Consider the following 24,045-nt stretch of genomic DNA (forward strand, 5'->3'; position numbering starts at 1 on the left):
ACCTTCCCTCTAATCTCATGACTGCTTACGAGCCTTTGTCGAAGGCTTTCTGAAAGTCCAAGCACTCTCTATGCACTGGATCACCCCTGTCCGTGTTTGCTGACCCCTTCAAAGCATTCTAAGAGATTGGCGAAGAGCTCACATTTTCAGCTCTTGTTGGACTAAAATTGTCTTCCCCTGTGAGTAACTCACCTCTTGCATGTGCAGATCCACGCTGTCTCTATCACAGTAGTGCTCTGACGACTATGTAGTGCAGCCAAGACAGGACTTGGAATACCAATGTAAAAACACACAGGAAATGTGCACATGTGCACTTTGTTGTGTCTGTATGAGTGTGCACGTGCACATGTGTATGCTTGTGTGTGTATCTGCATGCGTGTGTATGTATATGTAGGTATGTATGTGCATGCATTCTGCGTAAGTGTCCGTGTACCTATGTGCCTGCCTGCACAGTGGAGGAGAGTCACTTTTCAGGCTAACTTTGCACTCACAGAGAAGCAGATAAGGGCACAAGCTCCTTTTCTGTTCCTGGCTGGGCCCCCTTACAGGTCAAGGATATTTGCATTTCCAGGTTTCTCTAAGTTCACACATGCACTGAGCATGTCCATCCTCAGCACTAAGCAGGGCAGATTCCCTGTTCTCCTGCTACCCACGCCATCAGCAATCACACATGCAGCCAAATTGTGTGAGACTTGCTGATGGGCTCTGGAACGTCAGCTAGAAGCCTGGTGTTCCTGCACATTTGTGGCTTCCCAGCAGTCTTGGCCGGCTGTGCTGGCTTGCCAGTTGCTACTCCTCCGGGCTGCTCCCTGCAGTCTGGCTCTGGGTGCTTTGCTCAGACACACGTTTCGCTCTGGGTTTTTCCCTTCGTTCATTGCCGTCGGCTGGATGTTTTCTGTGTGCCATCAGTAGCAGACCCTGGAGCTGCCAATGGCTTTGCCCTGGCCCCAGGGGTGCACTGCAGTGCCAGGGGGACACTTTCTGGCAGCTCTTTTGGACCTGGTGTCAGCATAGGTACGGGGTGCCAAGCACTGCCTGCTGCTGGCTAGAGCGTCTGAGGGAAACGAATGCAAGTGGCTCAAAGCGACTGGAGTGGCAAAGGCGGGCTCGGCAGACGGTGCCACTGGCCCGTGTTGGAGAAGGTCACACAGCCAGGAGAGATGGGCCTGGAGCATGCTGGGCCAGCCCCACCTGCCCCTCTGAGCCAAGCTAACGGGATGGGGAGGGCCATGGCAAAGAAACTGCTGCTGCAGTGCATGTTTTCCTGCTGAGAAATCACAAAGCGAGTGGAAGAGGGGCCGGGTGACGGGGAACGGGACGGGGGGATGGGAACAGGAGTGCGGGGCACGATGGGGAACGGGATGGGGGGAAGGGAACAGGACTGGGAGCACAATGGGGAACGGGATGGGGGGAAGGGAACAGGAATGGGGAGCACGATGGGGAATGGGATGGAGGGAAGGGAACAGGACTAGCTGGATGAGGCATGGGGTCAATGGTTGTTGACCCTTTTTGGCTAGAGCAGCTAGTTTGGGTCCCTGGGGATGTTACGTTGGGGAGACCAGTGCACGCTGGTATTTGCTTTGATGCAGTCTTGTTTCTTTACAAGGAATGTACAAAGTCCGGTGTGTCCGAATGCAGGAGGAATTGAGATCAAAAGGGGCAGGTTCTTGGCTGACCCCAGGCCTCTTTAGCCAACACCAGACCCAAAAGCCCTTTCCTAGCTTTTTCCAGCATCACTCTGTACTCACCGACTCCTGCTTGGCTTCCTGGCTCTCTCTCTCTGGTGTGTGTGGTCTCAATTTCTGTGTGTCCTGCCTTCCCTCACACGCACACACACCCCACGAAAAATACTCACGAAAGCCCTCTATAGGTGGGAGGCGTCTGGCAAACTCATTCTGACAGTGATGTTAAGTGACGGGTGAGTTCACACCTATCAATCTCTATGGGGTTTTAACTCAACCCATGCAATATTTCAGCCAGCTCACAGCAACACCATGGAATTAGTTTTACAATTTTCTTTGTTTAAAATCCCAGTTTATTGAGTTTGCTCCTTGAGAACACCCTGCCCCATGCAAAGTGCAGGATTCACACAGAACTGCCTCACAACTCTGGTGAGATATAGTGCAAGTCCTGGTGTCCTGCCCCGCTCTTGCACACATTCCATGTGCCGTGTCACACTTATACTGAGCTGCTCCCGGCAAACCTTAGCCTCTGAGTGCCAGCTCCTGGGGCCAGGGACCAAGGCTTTGTTCAGTGTGCGCAGTGGTGCCCTGCAGTAGGGGCTGCTGGGGGGCCAGGGAGGCACCGAGCAGGAAGCAGGGTCCGGCCTGCCCAGCTCTGCTGTGGTTTTGAGTCTAAAAGTGTTAGCACTTTTGCTGACCAGGACGTTCCCATTGTTCCGGGAGACCCAGCACGGGGCAGGGGGTAAACACCAAAAGGGGAAATGGGTGGGGAAGTGAAACTCAGCAGCTTCTTCCAACCCTGATCGGACAGAGCCACCCGCAATCCCCCCCGCCCGCACTCTCCGCCTCATTCTCCCTCTCGGGGAAGGTCAGAGACCAAACGAAGCCCCCTGCTCACAGCGCCTCGGCCAGCCTCTGGGAGAGGTAAGTGACTCTTCTCTGCGCGGCCCAGGCACGCTTCTCCCGTGCAGGCTGCACTCTGGTTCCCCAGTGGCAGGTCTCTGCGTTCGGGATCCCGCAACCTTTCTTTCTCAGCCCCTTCCCGCCACGTTCGGACTGGCTCTCTTCCACCCTCGCTCTTCGCCTGTCCTGGGCCGAGGAGCTCCCAGCCCCTCCCCAGGTGCATGGCTGTAGGGAGCTGGGAAGGGGGTAGCCCCTCAGGCCTTGTGCTCCCTCTCAGAAGGCCAGTGTGCAGGGGGTCCCAGCCAAGCTGTACAGGGGGATGGTCACGTCCCATCCCCTCGCCCTGCGATGCAGCCAGTCTGCGGTGGCTCTGTGCTGAAATGACAAGTCGCTTTTCTTGTCTTGCTGCTGCCCGACATCTCTGAGCCCTGCCCAGCTGCAGTCAGCTCTCATCAGGTTATTCCCTGCCCCAGGGGCTGGTCTCTCTGGGCCCGTCTTCCCTGACAATCAGAGCAGTTCCTGGCTTGGGGTCACCTTCTCCCAGCCCTGCAGATGGGGGTCCCCTGCAGTGCAGGTCAGGGTCTCAGCCTCAGCTAGGGGCTGGGAGCGAAGTTTGGGCTCTGCATCGTGTATCTGCATCAGACCTAGCCCACTCCTGGCTCTGGATGGGTGCCCTGGTCATACCCCCATGCTGCTCATGGCCAGGATGTAGCCAGTTCTGAATCTGAGTGTTGGCTCTGACCCAGGTTTGATTCTGGCTGGATGGGTCATCTCTGCCCCGGTGCTGACTCTGGGGTGGAAGACTGGTGAACATGACATTGTGAGTGACATATGAACAGTGGAGAGAGGAAAGGAATCAGAGTCTGACCGTTTAAAACACTGGGTGGAAGCCTGGGCCCATGGCAATCTATGGGGGTTTGGTCACTGACACCAAAAAGGCCAGAATCTCACCCTGTCTATTAAACCCCAATACCTAATGCACCGGTTGGAGAAAGGATGTCTTTGTTAAAGGGCCATTCCTGGCCCCCCCCAGCTAGGTTGTGTGCACTCTCAGCATGCACTTGGAGCCCCCAGAAGCACAATACCAGGGATAGCAAAGGTCACAGGCCTCATGTTTCTAAGGTACGAGTGAGTAGAGACCCCCCCCCCTTTAATTGGTTATCTCTCCCACCCCCACCCCCCATGCTTCTAGAACTGCCCCTTGAATCACAGGTACCTTGGAGGGAGAGAAGGGGACTGAGCTGTTTTTTGACCCTTGGCTCATGTTCTGCTGCTCTGTGCATAGTTGTGATGGTCTCTTTCCAGGTCCCTGCCTGCTGGCAGTCAGCCTCCGCCCCGTGTACGGCAGCCCCCGGCGGTAAGGACAGCCCCCCCCCTCCCCCGCCCCCCCCCCCCCCACACACACACACACAGACCATAACCAGTGTGGTTAGCGAAGGAGAATGGCCATCTCCGGAATGGTTCTGGAGACAAATTCAAAACTGAAATATCAGGGACATTTTCCAAGAGGGCCCATTGCAAATCCTGGGCAGTGACAACAGTCTCCACAGGCTGGAGGGGTTTGTGCAGCTAGGATTTCACCCAGCTCTAGTGTACAGTGCTTGTCTCTCTCTCTCTCTCTCTCTCTCTCTCTCTCTGTGCGTGAGTGGGTGGGTGGGTGGGTGTGTGTGTGTGGCAAGCTCCCCATCTGCAGCTGTGTGTAGTTGGGTTGGGGACTCTCCCCGGTCCAGGCAGGGGTCTATAGGGAAGTGGCTGTTGTCCCTGGCTGGAACTGTGCCCCTTGCAGGTGCTGACTCCCGCAGCAGGGAGCAATTGTGGGAATGTCCCAGCCACGGCTCACGCTGGGGGCCCATGTGCTTGCAGAGGCAGAATGGCTGGCAGATTCTGGCTGGCAGCCAGCACCCTGGCCATGATCCTGGGCATGGCAGTCCCTCAGGAGAACGTGTGTCGAGCACCAAACGGCAAAGATGGCTACCCGGGAGTACCGGGCCTCAACGGGAGGCCAGGGCAGAAAGGCGACAGGGGCGAGCCAGGTAAGGTGGGAGAGGGGAGCCGTAGCTCCCAGGGCTGAGAACATGGGGAGGGATAGGTAGGGTGCTGGGTATCGTCTCTACGGCACCAGTTCCAACTCAGCCCTGGCTGGCTTGGTGGAGGGGATTGAGCCGGGGCGCTGGCCCAGGCCTGCTCAGCAGTGAGGATGGAGCCGGGCTCTGGCCCAGGCCTGCTCGGCAGAGGGGAGGGAGCCAGGTGCTGGTGCAGGCTGGCTCGGCAGAGGGGAGGGAGCCGGGCTCTGGCCCAGGCCTGCTCGGCAGAGGGGACTGAGCCGGGCGCTGGCCCAGGCTGGCTCGGCAGAGGGGAGGGAGCCGGGCGCTGGCCCAGGCCGGCTCGGCAGAGGGGAGGGAGCCAGGTGCTGGTGCAGGCCAGCTCGGCGGTGAGGATGGAGCCGGGCTCTGGCCCAGACTGGCTCGGCGGCAGAGAGGGAGCTGGGGGCTTTTGCCTAGGCTGGCTCAGTACAGGGGTGGAGCCGGCCTCTGACTGGAGGGTGGCTGCTCATGGGGGGATGTGGCTGGCGTCAGCCAACAACGCCTGGGCCCAGGTTCCATCAGCCGCGGCCTGTTCCTCTCTTCCAGGGTTGCCGGGAAGGAGATCAGGGATCCAGGGACCCAAAGGTGATGAAGGGGAGCCTGGGTCTCCCGGCATGCCTGGGAACCAGGGCTACAGGGGGCCAAATGGTTCCCCTGGGCTCCCAGGGCAGCCGGGGAGGAAGGGAGCCAAAGGCAAGGCTGGCAATATCAAGGACCAGCCCCGACCCGCCTTCTCGGCCTCCAGGAAGAACCCCCCGACCCGCGGGAACGTGGTGGTCTTTGACAATCTCATCACCGACCAGGACAGCACCTACAGCACCCAGACAGGCCAGTTCACCTGCCGGGTGCCCGGCGTCTACTACTTTGCCTTCCAGGTGATCTCCAGCGGGAACCTCTGCCTCAGCCTCGCCCTCAATGGGGAAAAGAAGTTGGGCTTCTGCGACAGCAACAGCCGCGGCGCCCTGCAGGTGAACTCAGGCAGCGGCGTGCTCAGGCTGGCCCCGAAAGACCGGGTCTGGCTGGAGAGCGACCCCCGCCAAGGCAACAGGGTGTACGACGGCACCGAGGCCAACAGCGTCTTCAGCGGCTTCCTGCTCTTCCCTGAGACCCAGTGACGCCCCTCAGCCAGCGCTACAGCAAGGCGGCCCCTGCCTCTCCGAGCCCCCACCGCTTCGCCCGCTGGCCTGTGAGAGCCCTGCCGAAGGGTTTCCTGGGGGGCCGCAGGCCAGCCGGCGTGTGCAGATCCAGCCTTTCCTCCCGCGCCACTCGGGAGAGCGCTGCGCCGGCACACGCGGGGCGCCCTGTGTGCCCTGCAGGGGTGGGAGCCGTCTGCTGAGCTCCCCAGGGCCTGTATCAGAATACTCTGTGTCCAGTTCCACGAGTGTAGGGGATATAGGCCCTGGCCAGGCGTGACGGCCCAGACCCTGCTCCCGCAGAGCTCCCCTTGGCTTTGATGGGACCAGGATCGGGCCCCAAGTGCCTGCCCTGGGAAGCCTGTGCCATCGCAGGCTGGTTCTGGGCATTGTGGAACGAGCGCACTCCCAGCATGCCAAACAGACCGGGACTCCCCACCTGTCCCCATGGGCTGGCATCTGGACTGCCCTGGTCACTCGCAGCAGGGGCCTCCCTCCCAGCACCCAAGTGTGAGGCTCCTCAGACAAGGGTGGGCTCCTTCCTCTGGCCCCATGGCCATGATGCCACAGCCCGCACCCCAGGCCTTAGACAAGATCTGTCTGCAAAGGGCCAAAGCCTGCCAGTGGCCCTGTCCTGCTGCGCACCCCTCTGCCCTGGCCTGCGTCCCTGTAACGTGCCCCTTGCTAGCGCGCAGCCTTGAGAGAGCTGCCCGGGGGACCAGGATGTGGCGTGCGGGGACAGGGGTGGTAGATAGGCTGGGTTTGCTCAGCTGCTGGCTGCTCTGTGCCTGGCCTGGAACCCCAGCTAACGCCCTGGGAAGTATCATCTCGCCTTCCTGTCAGGTCCAGTCCATTGCCCACAGCCGGCGCACTGCCTAAAGAGCCACAGCTCCCACTCCAGCCAGGGTCCCCCCTTCCCGGCCAGGCGCTGCCATTCAGCATGGACTGTGTGCCTCAGGCCAAGGAGAGCGGTCACACTCGGTGCTCTGTCCGAGCAGCACAGTCCCAGACAGTGCCCCGGTCCCAGGGAGCGGCAGCTCAGATCTTCCTGCCAGGCTGGTTCTCATCCCCCTGCCGAAGGACCGGTGTCATTCCCCCGCTGTGGCCCCTTTATTCCCTGATAGGAAATCACTGTTGGTCGTGGCTTGCGCTGTACTAACCATTGCAAATCCGGAGCTGGCTGCAGGCCACCCCTGGCTTTCACACCCTTCCAATCAGCACAGACGAATAAACCCTTTCTTTCCCTCGCTCATTCCCATCCAGTGCCTTGGTTTTCTTTCTCGTTCACATCGTCCTGCAAACCGTCAGTGTCCCGGGCCCTTTCCCAGGCTGCTACTTCCATGCCAGCCCCCCCCGGAGCCAGGAACAGCACAGGCCCAGAGCACAACAGGCTGGCGTCTCCCAGGAAAGACCCCCTCAGGATTTGAACTCACCAGCCTTTGCAGAGGCTGCCTTTGGCTCCAGCTCCCCCATCTCAGTGCTGTCCAGCGAGTTCAGGCTCCAAGCCATGATGTCCCTGGGGAGCCTAAAGGAGCCAACAAGGCCAGAGTGTTTCTGATCTGTCAGAACTAAGAGCAATGCCTGGGCGGGCATCTTTCCACCCTGCACCCGGGGAAAGGGACCAGCCTGGCTGACCCAAATACGCTGCAGCTACATAGAAGGTGCAGCAGCCGCACACCGCAGTCCATCCTGAGCAGGAGGGACCCCCCAGGGCCAGTGGGTGTCCAGATTCTGTGGCCCACGCGGCCCTGGGCATCTGGGCATGACAGGGAGCAATGGGTCAGGGAGAAGAGTCTCTGGGAGGGTGACACTTTTTTCTTCCTAAATCAAAATGAGGCCGGCAGCCCATTGGTTTGCACGGCACCCAGAACAACAGGGCCCTGATCCCAGTGCATGTGGGAAATGGGATCCCCCAGCTCGGGCCAGGCTGCAGGCCGTCAGTCCCAGGACCCCTGCACTGTGGGCTGCCCTGTGGCATGCCCAGGCACTGGATTGCTGGTGGGAAGGAGAGCTCTGCCCTAGCGGGAAAAGGGGGAGGGGAGCCGGGCATAATGCTGCAGGGAGCATGGGCACTGGCCCCGGTAGGGTCCCCGGGCATTACCCTGCCCCACACACACAGCAAGCAGAGCAGGCAGAGGGCATGTGCCCCTTGCAGAGGGCAGAGCTGGTCCTTCAGGGAGCATGCACTGGACACTCCTGGGGGTCAGCTTGGACTGATCCTGGGGGCTGCGTCTGCCCCTTAACACCCTGCCCACAGTGACAGAGGAAGGGCTGGGGAAAGAGCGCTGCTCACTCACACTGGTGGGCGCTGTGCTCTCCTCACCAGAACCGGTGCCTCGTCCAGGGGCCTGCGCTCCTGGAACATGCTGGACAGACATGTTGAATGGCTCGACCTCGAAAAAGACTTTTGTTGACGCAGCTAGTGAGCCAACACATGAGCCCTGGGGCACTGCCCAGAGGGGTGATACCCGGGTATGGGCCATGGTGCCAGGAGCCCTCCCCGGGGGCTGATACCCAGGTATGTGTCATGCCGGCACCAGGACCCGACCCTGGGGGCTGATTCCCAGATTCCCGGTGTGTGCCACGAGTCCTTCACTGATCCAAAAACATTCTTCAGTAAAAGGAAGCAGGAGTTATGTGGGTATTGACCGCGACCCCCCACCAATTCAATCGTTTTCGCTGGCACCCAGGGGGCTGAGCGGAGGGCTGGGCTGGCCAGGGTGCCCAGTGCGAGGCTGGGAGCGGGCCGTGACATGTGCCAGAGATGGGGATGACACAGACTCAGCACTAACCCTCATCCCCCGACCGATGGGCGAGTGTCGGAGGTCATAGGGTTCTAAGCAGGTGCCCTGGGCACTGGGCTGAGGTCGTGCCACTGTGGGGGCACCCCCAGCATGGCCCTCTGCCCTCCTACTCTTCAGTCCCAGAGGGAGGGGAAGAAAGCAGGAAGGTGAGCGGAGGGGCAGTGCCCTGATGGAGGTGCGCATCTGCCTCTGGATCAGCCACGAGCACTGCACACTGCCCCTGGTCCTGCTGCTGGCCCTGGCACCTCTTGGTCTGGTCCTTCCTGCCCTGCCCCTTGGCGGCCAGGCCCATGACGAGGTGGGGAGCACTGGCGCGGCATTTAGTGCTGCCCGGCACTGCGGAAAACGCTTGCTCAGAAGAAATGTCCAGGACAGGGATGTGAAACTTGGCCAGGGCCCCAGCGAGGGGGCTGGTCTTTCCAAGAGGCCTGTCCTGGACTCCTTCAGCCACCAACTTCCTCCTGGCTGGTGTTGCAGCCAGAGCTCTGACAAGCCAGCCAGCAGCCCCACCACAGCAGAGCCCTCCGGAGAGCGCAGGAGCCAGCGCCCTGCCCCAGAGAGGTAAGGGGCTGGCGGGGGGCAGCCGCAGGACATTGGTGAAGCGGCTAGGCCCGTGTCACTGTGCTGTGGGCACGGTGGCAGGCATTGCCATGGCCATAGGAGCTGACGTGTGGCTGTGGAAGGGCTGGCTGGTGGGCTCACAGCAGGGATACCCCAGTAGCCTGCTCCTGGGAGTGGCCTTACTTATGGCCACTGGTAGGTCAATCTGCATAAGGGTTTTCACTAACTCTCTGCAGGACTTCTGGGTCTAAGAGCCCCTGCTAGGCCAGAGGGCAGAGGCATGGGCCAGCAGGCGCACTGGTGTGGGGCAGCCAAGCTGGGCAATGCACTGTCCAGTCCAGGGACAGATTGCGGAAAGGCAGAGCTGCCCCCCCGAGCAGCGCAGCACCAGGGATCCTGGAAATAGGACAATGCCCTGGGAGCCGGGCTGTCCCTGTGCCAGCGCCAGGGAACCCCAGAATGGACCTTTCTCCAGCAACCCAGCTGTGCTGTGGGCCACAGCCAGCACCAGTGACAGGCAAACCAGGGCCAGGCAGCTCAAGCCTCTCTGTCCATGCACCCACAGCAGGGGCCATTCCTGACCTATGCTCAGAGCCGGGAGCGGGAAGGGCTGCCGGAAGGGAGAGAGGCTGCCCACGAGGGTGGGGAGGGAGACGCTGCCCTGACTCTCTGGCTGGGCTCTGGGCTCAGGCAGTCAAAGCCTGTCAGGCAGCGTTCCGGACCCATGCAGGCTGCCAAGGGGACAGGCTGTGCCCAGGGGGCGGGAGCGGGTGGGGATGGCGAGCCGAGGGAGGGTGGGTCCTGGTATGAGCGAGGGTCAGAGTAACCCGCGGTCTGTCACTGGGTGGAGATGCTGCACCCAGCCTGGCAGCAAGGGGCCTCCGCTGTGCCCACAGCGACAGGACAGGGACTCTCAACACTCTCCACATTTCCACTTGTGGTAGGACAATGATAGTCAAGAACGTCTGGGAACCAGTGGGCCTGGGCCTAGCCCTTCTCTTCCTGGCGCTGGAGACCACCGTGACAGGCAACGCTTCCCCCAGCTGCTATGGTACCCCTGGGCTGCCTGGCACACCTGGCATGCCTGGCAAGGATGGCAGAGATGGGCTGAAAGGAGTCAAAGGCGAACCAGGTAGGTACCCTCTCATAGAAGCTTGTCAAGGGAGTGGGCATTAGAGAGGTGTCACCAGAGGGCTCCCCGCGGCCCATAGTGCCCGGAAGATAGAGGATTAGTGCCAGCTCTGTCCTGGGGTGCACAGGTGGGAAAGCACAGAGGGAGAGGACAGGACATGGCCCCACAGCCTGATCCCAATGCAGGGAATCAGCTGCCCTTCTCCGGCGCCTTTCCTGCAGGAGCGCAGACACTGGCACAGTTGCCTGCTCAGCATCAGAGCCCTGGGGGCTGGCTCAGGGATACCAACCCTTTGCAGGCACGGAGCGGAGGGGAGAGGACTTGCCCACACAGCCAGGGTAGGCTGGGAACACGGCCACTCAGCCACCAGGGCAGGGCGGGCAGGGAGGAGCCGCCAGCCGTCCCTTCCCAATGCACGGAGCCACTGGATCCACACTGACGGACACTCCCTGGAACCCCACAGGCATCCCGGCCATTCCTGGAACCCGAGGGCCCAAGGGGCAGAAAGGAGAACCCGGCAGCCCTGGCCTGCAAGGAAAAACTGGTCCCATGGGTCCCTCTGGCATCCGGGGAGAGCCGGGTGAGCAAGGCCAGCCTGGAGGGCCTGGCATGGCTGGCAATTACAAGCAGAAGCACCAGTCAGCCTTCTCAGTAGTGAGGCAGACTGGGCAGCACCCAGACAAGAACGCCCCGGTGGTGTTCAACCACGCCATCACCAACCCCGCCCAGGACTACAACACCACCTCGGGCAAGTTCACGTGCCGCGTGCCCGGCCTCTACTACTTCGTCTTCCACACCTCCCAGACCGCCAACCTCTGCGTCAACATGTACAAGAACCGGCAGAAGGTGGCCAGCTTCTGCGACCACATGTCCAACAGCAAGCAGGTCAGCTCCGGAGGCCTGCTGCTGCACATGGACGCCGGGCACCAGCTCTGGCTGGCAGTCAACGATTACAACGGCATGGTGGGCATCGCTGGCTCTGACAGCGTCTTTTCCGGCTTCCTGGTCTTCCCAGATTAGGCGGGCCGGGCCAGCTCTGGCACGCCCCGGCTGATCCCAGCCTCTCTCTGCCCTCTAACGTGCACGCTGGCACTCTCCCTGCATCGCAGCGCCTCACCGTGGGGCACAAGGGAACGGCACGCCAGGGGCTCTCTGCACAGGTCCTCTGCTTGCGTCAGCTTGGCTGGGCTGGGGCCGGGCCTGTTGGCTGCAGTCCTGTCCCTGTTGGGCCCCGGTAGCCACCCAGAGCAGCCAGACTCCAACCAAAAACTAACCAGGGCCGAGCAGGTCTTCACATGTGTTTTCGAGACAGAGTCACCAAGTGTAAGGGAAGAGGGTTGTCTGGCTGCGTCCCTGCTTAGCGAGAACCACGGTGGCCCCACTGTCACCGCTCTCCCCAGCCGCTCTGCGCTCTCTACACAGTACAGGGTCTAGCTGCTGCATGCTCTGCATTAACTAGCCCTCGCTGCTTCACGCTGCTCACACCCAGAGACTCCTAGCCCTGGGGTCTCCCCGCTGCCCCCAGCGAGTCACGCCAGGGACGGGTTCGCCCCAGAAAGTTTGGAAAGGGAACTTGGCCATGAGCTTCTGTCGAAAACGTCAATAAATCCCCACTCTGTGGCACGGGGCCTAATGTCTCATGTTCTACCCTCACCACGCAGCATATCAGAAACCTGTGTGTGTGTGTGTGTGTGTGCGCGCGTGCTCGTGCGTGAGCTATTTCTATAGCACTGGTTACAGGAGCTAGACATCGAACGCCACAAATGCCCAGCCAGGCCTCCATTGCCCGTGTGGGGTGCACGCTCCTGGTGGTGGGCGACTGGGCGCAGTTGGGAAAGGGGAGTTTGTTTCAGAGCAGGGCAGCGCTGAGCTCCCTCTGCCCCATGGAGTGAGGGGGGAGGAAGGGGCCTGTTTCCCATCCCTACACACAGGCCCGGGCTCCATCTCCCTCCCTGGTGTCTCAGCCCTCCCAGGCAGAGGCTGTGGCCAGGCAATGAGCTGGTTCAGCCCCTTCTCTAGATGGCCTCTGGGTACGAGTCCGGCTCTGACTGCAAGTTAAGCTGCCCTTCCCCATGGGGCCTGGGGAACAGTGCCTGCCCCCACCCTCACCCCGGATGGATTCTCTCTCTGTTGACACAAGGGTGCAAGTGAGTCACAACCGTAGGGCCAAATGCATCCTGAATTGGCCTTGCCCCAGGCCCAGCCCCTAGCCCAGCTCCCTGGTAAACACACACAGTGCCACCATGCCCCTGGCCTTGGCGCCTGGCACACCCTGGCCCCGGCGCCCAGAGGCTCCAAGGGCACAGCACACAGCCAGGCCTCATCCAAACAGAAATGGCCTGAGAATGCCTGTGTCCCATTCCTCCCTCCTGGCCTTGTAGATTGGCCCCACATTGATGTCCTGGGTCTTGGTGCCTCACCTCAAGGCTTCCAAGCTGCTTCATGAAGCTGCTGGGCCCCCCAGCACCCTGCCCAGCCATCGTCATAAAGTGCAACTGTTCCGTTCCCACAATGGACACAGGGATTGTCAGACGAGCTTAGGATCCTTGGGGCCTCTCTGAGGCCAGCTCAGAGGCACTGAATATCAGAGGGAGCTGGGAGCTGCCACGGAGCCTCAGGGGGCATCCTGAGATTCTAGGAACGGGTCTGTAAAGCTCCAAAGCTTCCCTTTGACGCACAGACACAAGGGGCTGATCCCCACCGCCCCCCGAGGCCATGCCAGGGCCCAGGACAGCACCGCGCCTTCTCAGCTCATGCTAGACTCTGGAGAGTGCTAGAGGAAGCGCCTGGGAGTCTGGAGACCTGGGCTCTGGAGATAGCCACCGCACATATGTGGGCACCAGTCTCCCCATCTGTCCAGTGCAGCTCAGACAGGCAGCTGGACCCTGAGCATGGGTCACTCAGGGTCTGTCTACACTGCAGTTAGGTACCTGCGGCCGGCCCGTGCCAGCTGACTCGGGCTTGCAGGGCTCTGGCTAAGGGGCTGTTTAACTGTGATGAAGACGTTTGGGACCCCACCGCTCACTCCCATCTCACAGGGTCCCAGAGCCCGTGCTCCAGCCCGAGCCCAAATGTCTAAAGTGCAATTAACAGCCCCTTGCCCCAAGCCCTGTGAGCCCAAGCCGTGGGTGTCTGATTGCAGTGTAGACACACCCTCAGAGGCCTAAGCTAGCCAGGGCCTTCTGTAGCCGAGCCCATCTTTCCGCAGTCTCTCTAGTGACAATTGCGGCCCAGCACTTCTCAGTTCTCTGGCTGAGGAGGCAAAAACTCCCCCAGGTTACAACACAGGGCTCCAGTGGTGTTTATAACCAGGAGCTGCTTGTCCGAATGGCTAGTGCCTGCCCCCACGCCTACCCCGAGCCTGGCTCAGGAACTCCAGGCAGGTTTGAGTTCACAGAAGAATGGACACCTGAGCATTCCCTCCTGACACCCGCAATAGCACCTCCCCAGGGATCTGCAGGGGCGTGCATGTGCCACTCGCTGGTTCAAAGCACTTACAAACTCTACCAATGAATCAAGCCAAATATCTGCAGAGCAGGGACCTTCCAAGGAGCCCTTTCAACTTGAAATCCGCTTGACCGAGAGCTCCCCCTAGGGCAGGGGGGCCTGACCCACACCCCTGGCCCTGCGCGACACTGAGCGCCGGAAGGGCCATCACAGTCACTGGGGAATGCAGGATCAGGCCCCACTGTGTGGACACCCCAGGCCAAATCCCAGCCTGGCGTGAGCCGGGGCAGCCCCAGGAGGCTGGGGAGTGCATGTGCCTGGAACAGGGCTGAGTGTGGCCCACGGGGCAGAGGCTCGGCAGGGCGCAAGGGCAGGCGGAATCGATTTTAAGAAACGTGCCTGGTGCTCCCAAGATCCAGGCCTGCTCTGACTGGGGTTCTCTGGGATAGTCCAGGCCGCGTGCAGCTGGAGGAGGCGTGACTCCAGGCATGGACGGGGCCCCACAAGCCCTCCGGCTCGCCTTTCATGCAGGGGTGATCTTAGAGAGCCGACTCCTAACAGAAAGAGGCAGCCAGATGTGGCGGCTAGAGTCCCAAGGGACAGGGAATCCGGGTTCCTTTCCTCTCCACAGCACATGGCAGCCCCTCGATGGTCTGTGACCCCCAGCCCAGCCGGGCTCCTGCTCCATTAGCCGCATGCCCTGAGGCTGGGAAACGCCGGGAGGGAGGGAGGGCGGTTCTTAGCGATGGGATGGAATCGCTCTCAACTGCGGCATGAGGCTTTGCCAGGCGGTGAGTGTCTCTGTGCTGGCTGCCCAGCGCTCTGTCCAGGGGACAGCATCCCGCAGAGTCAGGGGCCAGATGCAGAGGTGATGGGCACAGCTGGCCCCCTTTGACCTTTGCACACACACTCCCCAGTGGAGGCGAACCTGCAGCACTTCCACGCTGAGGAGCCAGACAGAGGTGAGTTAAAGTGGGGGCTGGCCCTTCCATTTGCACTCCTGAGAGCTGCATCTCTGCCTCAGCGTCGGCCCAGCGGTGACTCCCTGGAACACGGGGGCTGGCTCGGGAGATGTGTGGGAGGGGTGAGTCTAGGCAGGCCGGGCAGCGCCAGGGATCCAAGGGAGCTGGTGGGCTGGCACGGGGGACGTTACAGCCGCTCTGGCGCCCTCACACTCACATGGACCCTTGGAAGCAGATAAGTGCAGCCCTGGGACCTCAGCACCGTCATGTCTCCCAGCCCATGTCTCGTCTGGCCCAGGCGAGTGGGTCCCAGCAGCACCAATGAGTGGGGACAGATCCTCACTCCATGGACACCCACTGGAGTGTTTTCTTTGACCCGGGGCGTGGGAGGGGGGGCTCTGTCTGCACAGTGCCACCCAGGAAGTTAGCGACACCTTCGTGTGCAGCCACAGGGCATAGGGCTGGGTGCTCACGAGTGACCCTCATTCCCACAATGCCCCCAAACCAGCTCTCTATCACCAGGGTGTAAGCGCAGAGACTGCCCCGGCTGCTCTGGGTTTTCAGAGGGGGGACTCAGAGCAGGGTCAGGGGGGCCAGGTAGAATTGGATCTTAGCAGCCTGTGACCCTCTTGGGGAGCTTCCTATAAGGGCAGGTGAGGACACGTACCCCAGTAAGAACAGACCCACTGAGCAGCACTTTCTAGGGCTCGGGCCAAGAGCTGCCGATGGCCAGAGGCTCTGACCCAGCCACGCCCAGGCTCCCTGCAGGGCTCAGGCACCGGGGGTCCTGCTGAGCCTGCAGAAAGAGCCTGTGGTCAGCTCCGAGCGGGGCAGCGGGGGATGTGAAAGTGCCAGTGTGCAGAAAGGCCAGAGCCAACGATAAAAAAGGGATGTGGCCAGTTCCTCTCCTTGCCCAGCCTTTGTCTTCTCACGCAAACTTCTGCTTTCCCTGCGCAGGGTCACTGCCAAGCTGGACTGAGACGCACCCGGCCTCATCCCTGCTCGCTGCTGCAGGACGCTGCGAGGTAAGAGCGAGCCCGCACGGTGCCGCAGGCGCCCAATTCCTTAATAGCCACGAACGAGCCGGGCGCTTGGACAGAGCAGTGTCCCTAAGGGGCTGCCAGGGCTCCAGAACCCTCTCTGCCCCCGGCTCCCTCTGGGCTCGAGAGCAGACTCGGCTCTGAGCTGTGGAGCAAGCCCTGCACTGAGCTCCCAGGGGGTTCTGGCCCTGCCCCAGCCGTGCGTTCCCAGCCAAGCTAACCTTGCCGAGAAGCAGCTCCTGATGTTGCAGTGTTTTGTGTCTGGCTTATACGGTGCTGGGCTCTTGGTCTGTAGGACCAGGAGATTCCGAGATTCCAAGGCCAGCTTGGACCATTGTGATCATCTAGTCTGACCTGAATAACACAGGCCAGAGACCTGCCCTGAAATAATTCCTGTCCGGTGTGTCCAGGGGGCAAGTCACAGTCACAAATGGCTCGGACAGGACGGTCAGGGAGAACTGGAGAGACTGGCGCACTGATGCTGGCAGTTCAGCTCAATGCCTGATGAGACAGCCCATTAGCCTGGGGAACAGGCTCCAGGGGACAAGCCCCACAGCAGGACAAAGTCCTGGGGGACAGATGGTTTGGGAGGGTGGCTTATGGATGTAACCCTGCTCTCAGTTACTCTGGAGCAAACCCAGAATCTCGCCACTGAAGCTAATGGAGCCACTCCAGGTTTGCAGTGGTGTAAATCAGAGCAGGGTTTGGCCCCGAATGTTTTGGTTCTGTGGCTGGATGGGGAATTGCAGCCGGTGGAGCCGGCGGGATCTCAGAGCAGTGGGAGCTGGGGCAGGATTTGACCTGAGCTGGGTGAGGTGCAGACGTGAGAGCCGCGCGTGCTGCTCTCCCTGTCCCTTCCACAGAAGCTCTGCAAACACCGAAGGTTTTGCTGCTCCTCTCTTCTCCCCTGCGCTGCCCCGCAGCTTGGGGACTGGGCCGCTGGTGCCTGAGCTTTGAGGCTGTTCTCATCTGGGGAGGGGAGGAGATGTGCGGTCCGGGGGCCAGTCTCTCCCCATTCATCCAGGGGCAGCTCCATCAAAGACAATGGAGTGTCAGGGGGAGGACTTGGGCCTGTAGCTTTTCCTTGGAGCGGCTCCTGTCGTGGACTTTGCCCCTCCGCTGCCCCCAGTACTGGTGGAATGTCCCCATGGCACAGTGCCCCAGGGCTGCGCTGTTCCTGGCAGCCTGCTGCCCAGCCCTCTGCCCAGCCCATCACCCCGTGCTGCCCTGTGAGCTGTGCTGTGTCCCCCTGCTCTCTCCAGCGCTGGTGCCGACATGATGCTGTGGGCCGTGCTGCTCTGCCTGGCCGCGGTCCCCCTGGCCAGGGCCGATAGCTGCAAGGGCTACGCCGCCATCCCGGGCATTCCGGGCGCACCAGGACAGCCGGGCTCCAATGGCCAAGATGGAGTGGACGGCCCGAAGGGAGAGAAAGGTGAGAAGGAGGCGGGAGCTGGGAGCAGGCAGAGCTCTGGGCCAGAGTGGTGCTATCGGGATGACAGCAGCTCCCTGAAGGCCCTTTCGGAGTAAAGCAGGATTCCCGGGGTTAGCTGTTAGTGCCTGCCCAGACAGCCCGGCTCTTGCGGCTCTCCGCCAGGAGGATGCATTGCTGGAAGCAAATGGTTTGCACTTTTCCAACGCAGGAACCAGCCAGCCACAGGTGCGAGGAATACGTCCCTCCTTGCCCCCTGGCCAAGAGGGGAGCACCAGGGGAGAGGCGGGGCTCTGGTCTGGCTGGAGAGAAAGGGGAGAGGGGAGGTGTCTGCGAGAAGGGATCCCTGCTGCAGGGGAGCAGGAATGGGGCCTGATCCAGAGGGGTGCAAGGGAGGAGCTTCGAGTGCAGACAGGAGGGGGACAGACAGAGCGCTGCACCTCGGGCCTGAGGGTGAGGGCGTTGCTATCAGTGCTACACGAGTGGCAGCCATGGGCAGTGGGTATAATAGGCCGGGGAGGCTAAGCCTCCCCAAACAGGATGCGGGGCACCTCCCTCTGGAGGCACACCGCTGGCCTGCCGCCTTCAGAGCACTGGCCTGAGGCCCCGCTCCAGCGTCCCGCTCTTCCCCCATAGCCCCGCCCACGCTGCTCCTCTTCCCATCCTAGCTCTGCCTCTCCCCCAAAGCCGGCGGGGGCTCAGGCGGGCAGGGCAGCGGGCCAGGGGCTTGGACAGGCAGGCTGGTGGCCCAGGGCTTGGCCGGCTCAGGCCAGCCGGAGGCCCATGGCTCAGAGTGACTCAGGCCAGGACTTGGGGTGGCTCAGGCAGGCTGGGGCTTGGGGCAGTTCAGGTGGGCCGGCTGGGGCTCCTCTGGGGCTCCTCTGGCTCCAGTGGGCAGGAGGGGCGGGGACTCAGGCAGAAGGAGTGGGGCAGGGGGCTAGCCTCCCCAAACAGGCGGTTCATGCATCGCCCATGGTGGCCGCAACGGTGGTAAGTTTTCAGGAGAAGCAGGTAGTGCAGACACAGCCTTGTGCAGACTGCACCGAGCCAGCACCTCATCCTGGCACTGCTGCCCCTGCTGCCAGGCCATTCGAAGGAGGGCGTTTGCTCAGTTCACCGAGTGCAGCGTGGCACCTGCAGCTCGGCCTCGTGCCCTGAGCACATCCCCCCTGGGGCAGGTTCTGCAGCCTGCGGTCTGCCTGCGCTAAACAACCCAGAGACCCGCCCCGGGGGCAGCCCTGGCCAGCACACGTCCTGCGAGGGGCGCTCTAGGCGCTGCCCCAGGGAAAGAACTCGCAGTGCCTGTGAAAATGGAGCCCGCATGGGCACAGCCTAAAGGGCCGACAGACAGGCCCTTTGTGGGGAAGCAAATTGCCTGGTGGGATTTGGGAATCCATCCTGCAAACCTCCACTACGGGAAATGCTGGGCAGGTCCCTGTGTGGGTCTCAGCTGGCACCAGAGTCCCCATGTGGGGGGCGAGGGTCTCAGCCGGCACCAGTGTCCCCGTGTGAGCAGCTGGGGGGGTCTCAGCTGGCACCAGTGTCCCCGTGTGAGGGGCAGGGGGTTTCAGCCGGCACCAGTGTCCCCGTGTGAGGGGCAGGGGGTCTCAGCCGGCACCAGTGTCCCTGTGCCATGGGTGGAGGACTTTCCGGCACAGAAAGACTGGAGGAGGGTTTCCTCGTCCACCGGCCCTGAGCTGGTCGCATGGCTTTTGTGGAACATCCGAGGCCACGCTCTGGGCTCAGCAGCGAAGCGAGGAACCTGCTAGCGATAAGATGAGGAACGACAACAGAGCCTGTGAGCCTTCCACTCCTGACTCTTCTTTTCCTGTTCTCTAGGTGCCCCGGGGCGGGTGGACGATGAAATGGAGCTGGGGGAGAAAGGAGAGCCGGGGAGCCCCGGACACCCCGGGAAAGTCGGCCCCAAAGGCCCCGTCGGCTCCAAGGGCTCTCCGGGCCCCACGGGTCCTCCTGGGCCAGTGGGTGAATCTGGGGACTTCAAGACCACCCTCAAATCTGCATTCTCAGCTGCCAGGACCATTAGCATGCTGCCACGCCGGGAGCAGCCCATCCGCTTCGACCGCATCATCACCAACGAGAACGGGCACTACGAGAACAGGTACGGGCGGTTCACCTGCCGGATCCCGGGCCTCTACTACTTCACCTACCACGTCACCTCCCGGGGCAACTTGTGCATCAACATCAAGAAGGGCCAGGGCACCAAGGGGGAGAAGGTGGTGACCTTCTGCGATTATGTGCACAACACCTACCAGGTCACCACTGGGGGGGTGGTGCTGCGGCTGCAGGCAGACGAGTCCGTGTGGCTGGAGCCCACCGAGAAGAATTCCCTGGTGGGGATTGAAGGGGCTGACAGCATCTTCTCCGGATTCCTGCTCTTCCCCGACGCCTAGCCGCCTGTGGACAGCGCCCCAGCACTCACTCTCCCACGTGCTCCCCGCATGTCACTCCCGAGCGCAACGCACTGGCACAAGCTTCCACGCTGCAGCCTGTGGATACATGAAGTGCTTTCCCCAGCAGCAGCGCCGGCTACCGCTCAGGGCACAGGCCCGTGGCACTTCCCCGCACAGAGCTGCCTTCCCTCAGTACTGCCCGTCCCACCCCTGGTGCAGCACCAGCTTCAGCCCTACCCAGCACGCAGCCCCCTGGCAGAGAACCCACAACAAGGGAGGCCCGGCCCCAGGAGACCCGTTCTGTGTCCCTGAATCCCTGGCAAGCGCCTGTGGATCCCAGGCCCCAGCCCATAGCATTCACATAGCTTCTGCTTGCCGCGGGAGGGAGACACAACCCCTTTAAAATGAGCAAAGCACCAGCCCCCTCAGCACAGCTAAGAGTGATGGTTGGCCCAGGGAATCCCAGTCAAGTGGGGGTTCCTGTCACAGCAGTGGGGATTCCCCAGCATTAATTCTATAGACAAGGCTTCTCATGCTGGAGAATCATGGCAGCCCAGCCCTGATAGACAAATATTTGGGTGCAGTGGAAGTGCCCGCCATCCTCTCCCAGGGGGGTGCCCAGCTGTGAGCCGCTGTGGCCTGCTCACTGCAGCACCCGTGCTGTGGAGCCGATGGGGTCAGGCCAAAGGGCCCCGCCCCAGCCCCAGCTCCCGGCAGATGATCCATCGGGAACAATCCGAGATCTGCACTCCCCTTTCCAACCCAGCTGGAGCTGCTGGACTAGCCAGAGCCTGACACCCTGCAGCTGCCCTGCCTGTAGCAGGGAGGAGACCTCCAGCGAGGACACCTGCATCCTAGCCAGCCCCACTGCCTTCTCCACTCCAGTGGCTGCTTGCTGTCCGTTGGGGCTAGTGCTCGCCAGGCCTGAGCATGCTCACACACATTCAGGCCCTAAGCCAGGCCCCGCAGAGCAGAGACAGCCAATAAACTTGATGTCTGCTGTTGATTTTGCTGTTCTGATTTAATTAACAAATAGCCTGCCAGTGCTACTGGGGTGGTCTGGGGCAGCCCAGTGAGGGAGGGGAAGTCCTGGCCAGCCACCAACACAGGGCTCAGCAAACACATCAGGGGCTGCTCCCAGCCAGACAGCAAGAGCTAAGACTGCAGAGCTCTTAGAGCTGGGAACATTCTGGGTGCTGCGTGGCCAAAGGGGGATGGTAAGGTGCTGGGTGCTGCATGGCCGTTGGGGGATGGTAGGGTGCTGGGTGCTGCATGGCTGTGGAGGATGGTAGAGTGCTGGGTACTGCATGGCCGTTGGGGGATGGTAAGGTGCTGGATGCTGCATGGCCAAAGGGGGATGGTAGGGTGCTGGGTGCTGCATGGCCGTTGGGGGATGGTAGGGTGCTGGGTGCTGTGTGGCTGTGGAGGATGGTAAGGTGCTGGGTGCTGCATGGCCGTTGGGGGATGGTAGGGTGCTGGGTGCTGCATGGCCAAAGGGGGATGGTAGGGTGATGGGTGCTGCATGGCTGTGGAGGATGGTAGGGTGCTGGGTGCTGCATGGCCGTTGGGGGATGGTAGGGTGCTGGGTGCTGCGTGGCCAAAGGGGGATGGTAAGGTGCTGGGTGCTGCATGGCCGTTGGGGGATGGTAGGGTGCTGGGTGCTGCATGGCTGTGGAGGATGGTAGAGTGCTGGGTACTGCATGGCCGTTGGGGGATGGTAAGGTGCTGGATGCTGCATGGCCAAAGGGGGATGGTAGGGTGCTGGGTGCTGCATGGCCGTTGGGGGATGGTAGGGTGCTGGGTGCTGTGTGGCTGTGGAGGATGGTAAGGTGCTGGGTGCTGCATGGCCGTTGGGGGATGGTAGGGTGCTGGGTGCTGCATGGCCAAAGGGGGATGGTAGGGTGCTGGGTGCTGCATGGCTGTGGAGGATGGTAGGGTGCTGGGTGCTGCATGGCCGTTGGGGGATGGTAGGGTGCTGGGTGCTGCGTGGCTGTGGAGGATGGTAAGGTGCTGGGTGCTGCATGGCCGTTGGGGGATGGTAGGGTGCTGGGTGCTGCGTGGCTGTGGAGGATGGTAAGGTGCTGGGTGCTGCATGGCCGTTGGGGGATGGTAGGGTGCTGGGTGCTGTGTGGCTGTGGAGGATGGTAAGGTGCTGGGTGCTGCATGGCCGTTAGGGGATGGTAGGGTGCTGGGTGCTGCGTGGCTGTGGAGGATGGTAGGGTGCTGGGTGCTGCATGGCCGTTGGGGGATGGTAGAGTGCTGGGTGCTGCATGGCCAAAGGGGGATGGTAGGGTGCTGGGTGCTGCGTGGCTGTGGAGGATGGTAGGGTGCTGGGTGCTGCATGGCCGTTGGGGGATGGTAGGGTGCTGGGTGCTGCGTGGCTGTGGAGGATGGTAAGGTGCTGGGTGCTGCATGGCCGTTGGGGGATGGTAGGGTGCTGGGTGCTGCGTGGCTGTGGAGGATGGTAAGGTGCTGGGTGCTGCATGGCCGTTGGGGGATGGTAGGGTGCTGGGTGCTGCGTGGCTGTGGAGGATGGTAAGGTGCTGGGTGCTGCATGGCCGTTGGGGGATGGTAGGGTGCTGGGTGCTGCGTGGCTGTGGAGGATGGTAGGGTGCTGGGTGCTGCGTGGCCGTTGGGGGATGGTAGGGTGCTGGGTGCTGCGTGGCTGTGGAGGATGGTAAGGTGCTGGGTGCTGCATGGCCGTTGGGGGATGGTAGGGTGCTGGGTGCTGCGTGGCTGTGGAGGATGGTAAGGTGCTGGGTGCTGCATGGCCGTTGGGGGATGGTAGGGTGCTGGGTGCTGCGTGGCTGTGGAGGATGGTAAGGTGCTGGGTGCTGCATGGCCGTTGGGGGATGGTAGGGTGCTGGGTGCTGCGTGGCTGTGGAGGATGGTAAGGTGCTGGGTGCTGCATGGCCGTTGGGGGATGGTAGGGTGCTGGGTGCTGTGTGGCTGTGGAGGATGGTAAGGTGCTGGGTGCTGCCCATTCCTGGCTCTGTGCGGAGCTGATGGATTCTCTCATCAGACGTCATTCCGTGGGCAATGGCCTTGACTGTGGCCAGAGCTCTGGAGGCTGTGGGGCTGTGGAGGGTCTGGGGCTGCAGGATTGCTGGGGCGTGTCTGGCACGTCTGGTACAGGCACCAGGGTGTGGACTCAGGGCACTGCCATGCCCAGCAAGAGCAGGTGGTGCAGGGGTTAAAGGCCCTGGTGCTGCTCAGACACTTCGGGAGACTCCTTCCCTTCCTCCCTTTGTTCATTCTGCCCTGGTGTTATGGAAACACGATGTGATGAAGTGGGACTGTTCTTAACGTTTCCTCTGAATACTGTAGGGGTGCCTCAGTTTCCCCTATGCATTTCTTAAGTCTCTAGGTGGTGGGATAAGGGGGTGTAATTGTTGCAGAGCAAAGGGCCATAAATGGCCAACACTCTGTCTTCTGGCAACTGATGGCCTGGGTCCTTCCCCCCTGCAAGGTGATAGCTAAAGGGTTGGAGAACAAAGGAATCAGGTGATCTCCTGGCCCAGGAAAGGGACAAAGCCCAGAGGAGGAGGGGCTGGAGGGGGAGTCAGTTTGTGGCTGGCTGGGGACATGGAGTGAAGTGCAGTCGTGGTTGTCTGGCTCACTGCCCCGCAAAATGGACCCAGCTGAAGGGTCCTGTTCTCTGCACCCACAAGCTCTGTGTTAGACCATGTTCCTGTCATCTAATAAACCTCTGTTTTACTGGCTGGCTAAGAGTCATGTCTGACTGCGAAGTTGGGGTGCAGGACCCTCTGGCTTCCCCAGGACCCCACCTGGGCGGACTCGCTGTGGGAAGCGCATGGAGGGGCAGAGGTTGCTGAATGCTCCGAGGTCAGACCCAGGAAGGTGGAACCTGTGTGAGCTTCTTGCCCTGCAGACAATCTGCTCCCAGAGATGAGACTTCACCAGAGTCCTGACTGGCTTTGTAGGGAGCAGTTCCAGAGCATCGCCCGGGGACTCTGTGACACACATCCCCAGACACGGCCCCCCCTCCTTTGGGAGATCACCTGTGGCTACGGCCAGGATGGAAGAATCCCATGCACCGCTACAAACTAGGGACCGAGTGGCTAGGCAGCAGTTCTGCAGAAAAGGACCTAGGGGCTACAGTGGACGAGAAGCTGGATATGAGTCAACAGTGTGCCCTTGTTGCCAAGAAGGCCAATTGCATTTTGGGATGTATAAGTAGAGGCATTGCCAGCAGATCGAGGGACGTGATCATTCCCCTCTATTCGACATTGGTGAGGCCTCATCTGGAGTACTGTGTCCAGTTTTGGGCCCCACACTACAAGAAGGATGTGGAAAAATTGGAAAGCATCCAGTGGAGGGCAACACAAATGATTAAGGGACTGGAACACATGACTTATGAGGAGAAGCTGAGGAAACTGGGATTGTTTAGTCTGCGGAAGAGAAGAATGAGGGGGGATTTGATAGCTGCTTTCAAC

General features: G+C 61.3%; 3 protein-coding genes across 5 annotated transcripts; all 3 read left to right on the forward strand.

The window, feature by feature from the left end:
* Nucleotides 1-2,390: 2,390 nt before the first annotated feature.
* On the forward strand, nt 2,391-7,054 carry C1QA (complement C1q A chain). 2 transcript variants are annotated; one of them, XM_037881396.2, is made up of 4 exons: nt 2,472-2,606; nt 3,891-3,942; nt 4,449-4,618; nt 5,216-7,054. In XM_037881396.2, exons 3-4 carry the CDS (start codon nt 4,456-4,458, stop codon nt 5,782-5,784), a joined length of 732 nt encoding a protein of 243 aa, XP_037737324.1. In that variant the 5' UTR covers nt 2,472-2,606; nt 3,891-3,942; nt 4,449-4,455; the 3' UTR covers nt 5,785-7,054. The 2 variants fall into 2 exon arrangements, with proteins under 2 accessions (XP_037737325.1, XP_037737324.1); XM_037881397.2 differs by lacking the exon at nt 3,891-3,942 and having other exon boundaries at nt 2,391-2,606.
* Nucleotides 7,055-8,934: 1,880 nt separating this feature from the next.
* C1QC (complement C1q C chain) lies at nt 8,935-11,922 on the forward strand. Its single transcript, XM_027820675.3, has 3 exons — nt 8,935-9,167; nt 10,112-10,299; nt 10,763-11,922. The coding sequence occupies exons 2-3, from the start codon at nt 10,116-10,118 to the stop codon at nt 11,317-11,319; spliced, it is 741 nt and encodes a 246-aa protein (XP_027676476.1). The 5' UTR covers nt 8,935-9,167; nt 10,112-10,115; the 3' UTR covers nt 11,320-11,922.
* A 2,639-nt stretch (nt 11,923-14,561) lies between these two features.
* Nucleotides 14,562-20,594, forward strand: C1QB (complement C1q B chain). Of its 2 annotated transcripts, XM_043531794.1 has the most exons (4): nt 14,562-14,708; nt 15,666-15,733; nt 17,011-17,180; nt 19,017-20,594. In XM_043531794.1, exons 3-4 carry the CDS (start codon nt 17,024-17,026, stop codon nt 19,586-19,588), a joined length of 729 nt encoding a protein of 242 aa, XP_043387729.1. In that variant the 5' UTR covers nt 14,562-14,708; nt 15,666-15,733; nt 17,011-17,023; the 3' UTR covers nt 19,589-20,594. The 2 variants fall into 2 exon arrangements, with proteins under 2 accessions (XP_043387729.1, XP_037737308.1); XM_037881380.2 differs by lacking the exon at nt 14,562-14,708 and having other exon boundaries at nt 15,592-15,733.
* Nucleotides 20,595-24,045: the final 3,451 nt, after the last annotated feature.

This window comes from Chelonia mydas, chromosome 18, assembly GCF_015237465.2.
Source record: "Chelonia mydas isolate rCheMyd1 chromosome 18, rCheMyd1.pri.v2, whole genome shotgun sequence".
Lineage (NCBI taxonomy): Eukaryota > Metazoa > Chordata > Testudines > Cheloniidae > Chelonia > Chelonia mydas.

Coding starts and splice junctions, on each gene's coding strand:
- C1QA (XM_037881397.2), top strand. CDS start 4,456: ATGGCTGGCAGATTCTGGCTGGCAGCCAGCACCCTGGCCATGATCCTG. Junction 4,619..5,215: donor AGGCGACAGGGGCGAGCCAG/GTAAGGTGGGAG, acceptor CCTCTCTTCCAG/GGTTGCCGGGAAGGAGATCA.
- C1QC (XM_027820675.3), top strand. CDS start 10,116: ATGATAGTCAAGAACGTCTGGGAACCAGTGGGCCTGGGCCTAGCCCTT. Junction 10,300..10,762: donor AGGAGTCAAAGGCGAACCAG/GTAGGTACCCTC, acceptor GGAACCCCACAG/GCATCCCGGCCATTCCTGGA.
- C1QB (XM_043531794.1), top strand. CDS start 17,024: ATGATGCTGTGGGCCGTGCTGCTCTGCCTGGCCGCGGTCCCCCTGGCC. Junction 17,181..19,016: donor CGGCCCGAAGGGAGAGAAAG/GTGAGAAGGAGG, acceptor CCTGTTCTCTAG/GTGCCCCGGGGCGGGTGGAC.